Genomic DNA, 10849 nt, shown 5'->3' on the forward strand with positions numbered 1-10849 from the left:
TGCCACCTTGTAGGACCGGAGTACATAACCTGTCACTAAAGAACCATTGATCTGGTCCAGGATAGAACCGCCTATCAATGGTAAAACATCCTTCAACAGGTGTGTTGGGATGGGATCTAAAAGACACGTGGTGGTCTTGGATTTCTGAATTAGCGAAGGCGCCTCTGAAAAATATATAGGGCTGAAGGAGGTTAAGGGCTCATTGGAGAACCTGTATGTTCCGAGTCAGCACAGCTGGTGATAGTCCAGTTGTTGGGATGGCCTGGTTAGCTTTCTCTCTGATAGCTAGAACTTTATCAGTGAAGAAGCTCATGAAGTCTTCACCACTAAGGGAAGAAGGGATACATGGATCTAAAACACTGTGACTCTTAGTTAATTTGGCCACAGTGCTGAAAAGAAACCTGGGTTTGCTCTTATTTTTCTCAATTAAAGAAGAAAAATAAGCTGTTCTAGCCTGACAGAGGGCCTTTTTGTAAACTAATAGACAGTCTTTTCAGGCTACATGATAGCTGTCTATTTTACAAGAATGCCACTTCCTTTCCAGTCTTTGCACTTTTTGCTTTAAGGGTTAGGCTTAAAGAAAGCAATGCCCTGGCCATCCAAGGGGGTTAAGGGTCCATCACTGTAGATCAAGGGTGGGCATTGAGGGCCGTATCCAAGCCAGACTTTCTGTCCTACAGGTAAACACGTTCACCTGGGGTTTCATTTACCTTGGTGAAAGCATTTCCTGCCTGGTAGGATGCAAATCCCAGCTTGAATTCAACCCTCGAGGACTGGATTTTCCCACCTCTGCTCTAGATGGTATCTCCTAAGCATCTAGTCTCTCTGTGAGGAATCTTGGAGTAACTTTTGATCAAAATCTCTCCTTCAAGTCACACATTAAATTAGTCTCTAGAAGTGTCTTTTTTTCATTTGAGGAACATCACAAAGATCAAGAAGCTACTAACGCTGTATGATGCTGAAAAGTTAGTCCATGCATTTGTTACTTCCAGGCTGGACTATTGTAATTCTTTATTATCAGGGTGTCCAAATAACTCTTTAAGAAGCCTCCAGGTGATCCAAAATGCCGCAGCTAGAGTTCTGACAGGTATTGACAAAAGAGATCACATAACTCCTGTATTGGCATCTCTTCATTGGCTTCCCATTAAATTTAGAATCATTTTTAAAATTCTTCTGACCAACAAGGTCCTCAGAGGCCTAGCTCCATCCTACCTAGAGGAGCTAGTGACACCTTACCAGCCCAATAGACCGCTCCGCTCTCAGAATGCTGGTCTACTTGTTGTCCCCAGAGTCTCTAGGGGTAGAATGGGGGGCCTAGCATTTAGCTACCAGGCCCCCCTGCTGTGGAACCAGCTCCCTGTCCAGGTACGGGAGGCTGACTCATCTCTACTTTTAAGATTAGACTTAAAACCTACCTTTTTGAAAAAGCTTATTATCACTATTTCTGTAGTCCCTGTTACTATCCTAGACAGACAAATGATTATACTTAGGGGGTCATCTAATTATTAGGTTAACAATTTAGTTTTTCTGCCCCCCCTCTGTAGTCATCTACAGGTATCGCCGCCTTCAGAGCTGCATGCTGACCTACTGACCTCCGACCCCACTGACCCACTCAACTCGACTCTACCGACAGCTTATTTTAATTAATATAATGTGTTTCTGTATGTTCTACTTATTCTCTCCTCTACCTGTCCTCTCCCTTCTCCTCTCTCTCTACCCAGCCGACCATCAGCAGGAGGGTCCCCCTATACGAGCCTGATCCTGCTCAAGGTTTCTTCCTGTTAAATGGGAGTTTTTCCTTGCCACTGTTGCTTGTTAGGGTCAGGCCCTGGGATCCTGTAAAGCGCCTAGAAACAATTTTGATTGTAACAGATGCTATATAAATAAAGATTGATTGATTGATTGATTGATTGATTGATTGATTGATTGATTGATTGATTTCAAGGTCCAAAGTTACGAAGCAGATTTGCAACAAAACCCTCTATGATCGACAGACTGAAATACGCACATTTTTGTCTGAGGATCAGGTATTGATTTTGCTACCTGTCATTGTCTCTCCTTTGAAAGCAAGGTATTCTAGCCCACATACTGTTATGAAGAAGCTGTCAGACCAAAATTACACCATAGTGACTCCAGGGCGAAGAACAGGAAAACAGCTTTGCCATGTAAATTTGTTAAAACCATACTTCTTTTGTGCTGAGGATGGCGGCGGCCAGGAGGCAGGTACACCAGGTGCAAGTCCTGCATGTGTGATCACGTCTGGGCTTCCCCAGATTGGAGCAGAACTGGGGAGGAGGACCTGTTGGGTCCCAATGAGGCAATGCTGTTTGGTCGGTTCAAGAATTCTGAGTCATTACAGAACTTACACATTACACATTACGACACATTACAGAATGTGTCGTTGGGACATCTTGACTTGGCTAAACAAGCTCAACTAATCGATCTGATTGAGAAGTCTTGTGTTCTTCTTGGCGATATCCCCACTCAAACTCATTTATTAGAGTTGATGATGCAAAACCCATCAGACAACATTTTTATAGAGTCCAAGTGTACGGAAGCGTAGATTTCTTTATGAGGAAATCCACTATATGCTGGACAATGGGATTGTGGAAACTTCTAAAGGGGACTCCCCTTGTCTGTTAGTTCCTAAATCAGATAACACCCCTCGATTTTGCACATCTTTTAGCAAAACTGATTTTCATTCTCACCTGCATACTCCTTCATTGGGTGTTTTCTTTTGTTTTAGAAAATAAATGGTTAAACCGGGCAGCGTGTCTTCCTTTTTTGTTGTGGACTTCACAACCAAGCCATAACAAAGATTCACTCTCTTACAGTGTCTGGCACCATTATCACTATAATAGTCATAATCAACACTGCCTCATTGGGAGCTCAGACCTTAATAAGCATTTCCAGTTCCATTCTGAGGCTCATCACTTCTAGTGTTACTGCGGCAACCCGGCCCACATCAGGATCTATGACATCATCGGGGAAGCTGAGTCCATCTGGTTGCTGATTGGAGTAACCATAAAGACAGAGCACATTTCTCCCCCCCTAGAAATGTACAGGAAAAAAAGAACACGTCATCTATACTCAAACACATTGGCCAAACGTTGAGTTGCCTTTTAAGCCACAAACAACTAGAGAATGTGAACCATCATTTAAAGTGTTTTTATGATCAAACTTAGCAGTCAAATTCTGAAAAATTTAACTTTTAGCTGCATCAAATTGGAAAAGATTGTTTGAAACCCCAGAAGCACTAAGTCAAAAATCAGGGATTAAGACTAAAGGCACTCATAAAAGAAAAAATATAGGTATAGAATACATGTGCATAAACTAGAACATCTGCATCTGGGCCTTGTGACAGAAATAGTTAATTTATTCATGAAAAATACAGCAACAAACTATAAAAAAGAAAGTTTACAGCAATTCTAGATAATGATGGTATAAAGGTATCTGCAAACCTGTTATTGGCCATTCTTTTGGTTTTCAATTTCCCAACAGCCATGACTGTTGGGACTGTTACAACTACATGGTTTACATCATATGCGTTGTGGTATGTGCGGTGTATTTTTACCTGTATGGCATCAACAGTGGCCCTGAATACTGGATTGTTGTGTTTTACCATCCTCCAATACTTTGGCCTGTTGGGATTTGTCAAATTGCAGCCATACTTTTCCAGAATGTTCAATGCTGTCGACAACCTTTGCAGAGACCTCAATGTCTGAATAAAAGCAGGGAGAACAGCATTCATCCACATTTATTTACATTTGAAGGTGTCTGATATTATTTATTCTTTTGGTTGCTAAAAACAGGGTTGTAGAGATGTATTTATTAGGAATGCTGCTTATTAATTTGCAATATCACAGTATGTCTGTGTCGATTCTCAATCATCCAGGTCATAGTTATCCAAGGTAAGTTTACTGTGTCAACTGGACTGTTTTTCTTCTCTTGAAGATGTTTCAGAAGCCAACACCTTCTTCAGAAGAAGCCTTCTGGATAGAAGGCGAAACATCTTCAAGAGAAGAAAAACAGTCCAGTTGACAAAGAAAACTTACCTTGGATAATATCATAGTAGAAGTCCAAGGTAGTTTTCTCTGTCAACTGGACTAGGTTTCTTCTCTTGAAGACGTTTCGCCTTCTATCCAGAAGGCTTCTTCAGTTCTGAACTCGCTGGGGAGAGAGCTTGAAAATATATAGCCCCCGTGGACCATTTGCATGCTAATGATCTGGGTGGTCACCTGAGAGTCGTTAGCAGGGTCGTTGGTCGGGTCGTTCACCTAGTTTCTGTTAAGGTGTCTCCCCTTTGTCTGCTGGATCACATGGTGATGAGTCACTGGGTCTCCTGGAATGGTGTGAATGTTTGTTTTGCTGTTGGAAGGAGTGGAGGACTGCATTGTATGTGGGTGATAGGAAGTGCCTCAGGCCACCACCTCTGTTTAAGGATGGTTTTTCCAATTTAACATGGATAGCTTCCTTGACCCCCCTTTCAAACCAGCGGTCTTCTCTGGCCAGTATTCTTACTTGGTTGTCCTCGAAGGAGTGCCCACTCTCCTTTAGGTGTAAGTGGACTGCTGAATCTTGACCCGAAGAGGTGGCGCATCTGTGTTGTGCCATTCTTCTGTGGAGAGGTTGTTTGGTTTCCCCAATGTACAGTTCCTTGCATTTCTCCTGGCACTGTACAGCATAAACAACATTACTTTGTTTGTGTCTTGGTGTCTTGTCCTTCGGGTGTACTAACCTCTGTCTGAGAGTGTTGCTGGGTTTGAACTGAACCGGTATGTCGTGTTTCTGGAGGATCCTCCTAAACTTCTCCGAGACTCCAGACAGGTAGGGGATGGAAACGCTGCAGCGTTTGTTTCTCTCCTCCTCTCCTTTGCTGGGGTCTGGCTTTCTTGAGGTTTTGGTGAAGGCCCAGTCTGGGTAGCCACATGTTTTGAGGGCTGTCTTAATGTGGTCCTGTTCCTTCTTTCTGCCTTGGGATGTGGTGGGTATTTCTCTGGCCCGGTGTTGAAGAGTTCTGATCACTCCCAGCTTGTGTTCCAGTGGGTAGTGAGAGTCAAACTGAAGGTACTGGTCGGTATGTGTAGGTTTTCTGTAGACTTCGATGGTGAGATTTCTGTCCTCAGTGATCTTGACTGCGCAGTCCAGAAAGGCCAGACTGTTTCCTTTTACATCTTCCCGGGTGAATTTTACATGCTCGTCTGTTTTGTTGAGGTGATCGGAGAACGCTTCCAATTCTTGTGTTCGAATTTTGACCCAGGTGTCATCCACATACCTGAACCAGTGGCTTGGCGCAGTTCCTGTGAAGGATGTCAGGGCCTGGGATTCCACCTTCTCCATGTATAGGTTGGCAACTATGGGGGATACTGGTGAGCCCATGGCACAGCCATGTTTCTGCCTGTAGAAGCCTTCTCTGTACTGGAAATAGGTGGTGTTCAAACACAGGTCCAGCATGGTGCAGATTTGGGCCGGTGTTAAGGTTGTTCTTTCTGTAAGATTCTTGTCCAATAGAAGGTGCTTGTGGATGGTGTCTATGGCGCTGGCGGTGGCGGTGGGGATGCACGTGAAGAGTGACGTGACATCATAGGATACCATAGTCTCTTCTGGAAGTAGTGTGAGTCCACTGACTTTTTGAGCAAAGTCTTGGGAGTTTTTGATGTGGTGTGGGGTGTTGCCAACCATGGGGGACAAGATGGAGGCCAAGTATTTGGAAATGTTGTATGTTACAGAATTGATGCTGCTTACTATGGGTCTGAGAGGGGTCCCTGGTTTGTGGATCTTGGGCAATCCATATATGCAAGGGATGGTTTCTCCTGGATATAGACGGTAGTATTGTGGTCTGTCAATGGCTTTATCCTTTTCCAGTTTCTGTAGTAAGTCTACCACCTTCTTCTTGTATGAGCTGGTGGGGTCTCGCTTGAGTTTCTCATATGTAGCGGTGTCTGTCAGGAGACTGAGTATTTTGGTGTCATAGTCAGTGGTATTGAGTAAGACCGTGCACCTACCTTTGTCAGCTGGTAAGATGGTGATGTTCTTGTCCTTGGCTAAGGATGCAATGGCTCTTTTTTCCTCATTCGTGATATTGGAGTTTGGAGGTTAGAGGATAGAAGGCGAAACGTCTTCAAGAGAAGAAACCCAGTCCAGTTGACAGAGAAAACTACCTTGGATACAATGACCTGGATGACTGAGAATTTACACAGACATCATAGTAGAAGCAACAGTTGCTCAGCATTTGAGCTTGCACTTAGACTGAAGGACACTGGGGTAGGCTTGACAACAAACCCCATTTTTTAAGGAATAATTGTTTTTATCCTTCGATGTTCTCTACATTCCAAGACTGTACTTACACATTCCTACTCGCATTCATACACTGGTGGCAGTCTAACCCCAAGGCTTCTCCTCATGAGAAATGACCAATCATGTACATTCATGTAACGAAGACGCAGACTCAGGGGTCATTTAGAGTTCAGCTTTTGCACACCAGCAACCTTATCTCTGCTGCAGCCACTACCCATCAGGCACAGCTGCTCATATTGTTATAACATGTATAACAGAGGGGTTCCCTTTAGCTACAGGTGTAGACAGCAAATACATCTGCTGCTTCCTATTGTAACCCTTCTGTTGAGAGGGACATCTCTCTTACCTCTTTTCTGTTGCTGCCAGAACTGTTTCTCATGACCATAGTCTCTGCAGCAATGTGGTGATATTTAGAGCATGGTGGCAGGGGTAGATTAGCCATATCCATCACCGCAGCCCACACTTCTGCTACCCTGCCACCAGAGTACAAACACACTTCGGCCTGACTCCGCACCTCCTGCAGCAACTCTGACAATGATGGCATTCTGGAAATATGGTTAGACAATAAAAATTACAACAATGGCCATGGTACATAGTGGTACAAAACACTGTTTCATTTATTTCCCAGATGCAATGTGAATTCTCTGTAGTTAGCTTGTCTTTCTTGTTACTCCGGATGCAGGCCAGATGTAATAGCTGAGGTGCTGTTTACATTTACTATACAGTATACGCAATATGCTGCAATTTTCATTAGGTTATAAAACATTTATAAAAACAAAACAAAGCACAAAGGGGAGTATGTTCCATTCTTACGTCGTTGTGTCAATGTAACGTTTAAACGCATCAAATGCCTTGGATTTTAAATAAATACCTTTCACGTTCAGAAATTAAGTCTAGCTTGAATTTTCCTTTAACGAAGCATCAATTAGCATCGCTAGTCGGTTTGCAGCAGGTTAGATGGCCAGTGACACACACACACACACACACACACACACACACACACACACACACACACACACATACAGTAGTTTATGCGCTGCGATTCTTCCTTACCTCTGCAGCCGTGATCCAGAGCGGTTCCCCTGTGTGTTTCGCCCACAAAAACCGCAACAGTGTCGCAACAACCACCCACAGGTATATTTAGGTAAAGCCACCGACGGTGCTACATCTGTAGAAATTTGCACCTGGTTTCTTCTATCAATGGAGTAAAATCGTTGACTGTTGCTGAATATCGTGTCTGACATAGACCCATGCAAACATGGACGCAGCAGCGTCAATGACGTCACTCCGAGCGGCTCTCTTATTTCCTTTGTTCATCTTTGAACGTTGTTTTCACAGAATGTCATTTACATTTATTCAGTCACTATTGGATAGAAAATGTTACACAGCTGTATAAAACGAAGAAAATAAGTCTTCAACCAGTATAATATAGACAGCAATGTTTAGCCTATCACGCACGCACGCAAACGTATGCACGCACTAATAATGCTTTCATTGAAGGCAGACGTATAGTCTGCCTTCAGTGTATGCAATGGAAAGATACGCACATCTTGAGTGTATTTATTTATTCAGCAAATTATGGTTACAAGAAAAAAACTGTATTTTAAAAACTGAATTTCAGCGTTACAACTGTGTTTTCCAACGCACTCCAGCATACTGTATATATTTTTTAAAAAAATAGCTTTGCTTGTTAAAAAAAATGTATCCACTCGGATGACCTAAATATGCCAAGATGATAATTAGAGGCAGCTTGTTTGGTTCTCCCCATGTTCACAGTTGGAGATATTTGGCAATAATACTGAGTCAAACATGTACGTCATTTATGAAAAAAAGTTGCAATTCAGCATATTCCTACGTGAGTAACGCATAGACTAAAGACAAAATGCAAAATGTGCTTCAGTAACAGGAAATTCCTCAAGATGTTGTACTACAAAGAGGAAATGGTACGTTTTTCAAGCACAATATGGAGAACTGAAAAAGGGAAGAAAATAAAGTTAGAGAGTGGGGAAAGCTATTCTGGCATTAATTTACACTAAATGTTATCGCCAAAAGGTAAATTTGAGCAGATAGGTTTAATTCTGATTCTTAAATGAAACGTGTGGAAAGAATACATGTATTCTAGTATTCATAAATGGAATGTGGTGTCCTCTGAGATGTTGTTTTGGTGCTCTGGGTGCTGAAGCCCATGCCTCTCTGCAGACAGGGGATTTTCTTTGCTATGAGCCTCCTGAAGTGACTCTGGAACTTCTTTCCCACAAAAGTATAAAACACAGGACTAATGCAGCAGTAAGAATAGGCGATGTTTTGGCTGATATACAGTGCATAGCCCAAGCTCTCTGAACAGAATTCATCCTCTTTAGCGCTGGAATCTTGTATGGCGTGGAGGAAGATGACAATGTTGTAGGGGGTCCAACAAATGAAAAAGGTGAAAATAATGATGAAGATGAGTTTGATGGTACGACACTTCTCCCTCATGCGGGTGGAGAGGATGCGAATAGTGATGGTGATGTAGCAGTACATCAGCGTGAAAAGAGGAAGAAGGAAGAAACCAAAGAATTGCTGATAATAACTGACCAGACGCCACACTCTCATGGTGCTTTCAACATATCCTGACTCTTTACATACCAGCCCAGTGGTCGGACTCTTCCACACATTTCGGAGAACTAACTCTTTCATACTTGCGAAGACGCTGATAACCCAGACTGCCACTGTTGCAGTGATAGCATATATACTTTTCCTGCAGTTAGCAGCTGCTATGGCATGTACCACTGCAAGGTATCGGTCAAATGTCATGAGGGTGAGGAAAAGGATGGAGCTGTAGAATCCAATCAAGTAAGCACTGCTTACCAGCTTGCATAGTACCATCCCAAAAATCCATTCAGACTGATGATAGATTGCCAAGAAGGGGAGGCTTGAGGCGAATAGAATGTTGGAGAGGACCAAATTCAGGATGAAGATGTTTGTCACTGTGTTGAGCTTTTCGTACTTGTAGATGATGAAGAGGACAAGCCCATTGCCAAGGTAACTCAGGAGGAAGTTGACATAATAGAAAACTGGGATGATTCTTGCACCAAAAGTGTGAACAGCCTCCCTTGTACAGAGTTTGACTGAACCGGTGAACACATAGCTCAGGTCGGTGACATTTGCAGTGGCATTGAGGAGGTCCAAGAAATCTGAATACTGGTCATCTTCAAAGTTCATCACTGAAGTTTGTCCTGCAGTACAGGGATGGTATAGATTATAGATTGCTGATAAAAAGTAAAAATGTCCAACATATAAAAATTACGGAATGCCTGTTTTTATTTTTCCTGCACTAAAGGGATTGCAAATAATTTTGTTGTACATTGTGCAAAGCAGTAAAAGTCACCTCAGAGTTTTTTGAGCCAATGGTTGGGTATTACACAGTGTATAAATGAACATTAAATTGCATTAGAAATGCTGCAATGAGAGATTTAACTGAACTCACCAGCACAGATTTGTAAGGCAGAGGAGAACGCAGGAGCCAAGGGACACAGTGACTGACTGCAGAGGATTTGATGTCTTTAACTTCTCGTGGGCTGTCCTAAAACAAGCAACGAGTCAGACTTTACCAGAAACTGTGTTGTGACTCCTACTCTGGCCCCACCTCCTCCTGGGCAATCAGCTCAACCACCACCACCTGGGCCCTCTCCTTCAACTGCACCCAATCCGCCCAAACGACTCTGCACCCATAAAAGGCCCCTCTGCACTCAGGCCAGGGCTTGATCTAACTGATGTTTTGGCAACACTTCCCGTCGACCCAGCATCTCTCCAGGCTCCCCAGCGACCCCCAGCGTCTCCCTGTGTCTCCCTGCGTCTTCCAGCGACTCCCAGCCTTCTCCAGCGTCTCCCCCGGCTCCTCTGCAACCTTCCTAGCCCCTCTTCCTCTGACCTCTTCCTCTTCCCCTTCCTCGAACGGATTTCTCCTGGCCTCTGGACACTTGGACTCCCCCACGGACTCTCGCCCTTGGATCTCGGACTTGGTTCGTCTGCCGCATCACGGCCTCTCTCCTCATTTAGTTCTTCCCTCCTGTCTTTTTGCTTCATTAAAACCGTCTGAGTTTACTTTTAATTCCCGTATCTGTCTGCCTTCTTTGGGGTTCCGCCACACTTGACCGCCAGTCCTCTCGAGCGTAACAAACTGTCCCTGTTACATGCAGCATGCCAGACTTCCACTATTAAATATATGCTGACTTTTGCAAATGAAGTTCCGCAAAAGGCTTTTCCTCGATACTTTCAGATTTGACATATTGTTTAGAATGAGACTGCAGCTGGATTCTTTTAAGAAATTTATTTCACGATTCAAATTCTACTCTTTTAATGGCTTTTTATTTATTTTCTGTGAGGATTTACTTGATATGTAGTTTTGTCTTTTAAAATATTTAATGCTGCTTGTCTCGTCTCGTGTTCTCCCGCATATCCGCATCCAGGTCGAGGGGGAAGCAGCTTCAGGAGGGATGCCCAGACAGCCCTCTTCCCGGCCACTTTCATCAGTGCCTCCGGGGGGACCCCCAGCCACTCCAAAGTCAGGCGA

At 43.5% G+C, this 10849-nt stretch overlaps 2 protein-coding genes across 8 annotated transcripts in view; both read right to left on the reverse strand.

The window, feature by feature from the left end:
• The window catches only part of rnf31 (ring finger protein 31), a 43568-nt gene extending 35903 nt beyond the window's left edge, over positions 1–7665 (reverse strand). For 3 of the 6 annotated variants that reach the window (XM_029830468.1, XM_029830467.1, XM_029830466.1), the window contains exons 1-4: positions 7351–7665; positions 6644–6842; positions 3575–3721; positions 2896–3051 (exon numbers count right to left, since the gene is read on the reverse strand). In XM_029830468.1, the coding sequence (XP_029686328.1) occupies positions 2896–3051; positions 3575–3721; positions 6644–6842; positions 7351–7541 (693 nt within the window). In that variant the 5' untranslated portion in view covers positions 7542–7665. Of the gene's footprint in view, positions 1–2186; positions 2259–2895; positions 3052–3574; positions 3722–6005; positions 6029–6643; positions 6843–7168; positions 7292–7350 lie in introns of those variants that run through there. The other 3 variants (XM_029830469.1, XM_029830470.1, XM_011616368.2) reach the window with 3 other exon arrangements.
• A 171-nt stretch (positions 7666–7836) lies between these two features.
• On the reverse strand, positions 7837–10014 carry ccr12a (chemokine (C-C motif) receptor 12a). Of its 2 annotated transcripts, none has more exons than XM_029830484.1 (2): positions 9764–10014; positions 7837–9545 (listed from the first exon to the last, which is right to left on the reverse strand). In XM_029830484.1, the coding sequence occupies exon 2, from the start codon at positions 9496–9498 to the stop codon at positions 8416–8418; it is 1083 nt and encodes a 360-aa protein (XP_029686344.1). In that variant the 5' UTR covers positions 9499–9545; positions 9764–10014; the 3' UTR covers positions 7837–8415. The 2 variants fall into 2 exon arrangements, with proteins under 2 accessions (XP_029686344.1, XP_003975539.1); XM_003975490.3 differs by having other exon boundaries at positions 7838–9512.
• Positions 10015–10849: the final 835 nt, after the last annotated feature.

The sequence above is a fragment of the Takifugu rubripes genome, chromosome 22, assembly GCF_901000725.2.
Source record: "Takifugu rubripes chromosome 22, fTakRub1.2, whole genome shotgun sequence".
Taxonomy (NCBI): domain Eukaryota; kingdom Metazoa; phylum Chordata; class Actinopteri; order Tetraodontiformes; family Tetraodontidae; genus Takifugu; species Takifugu rubripes.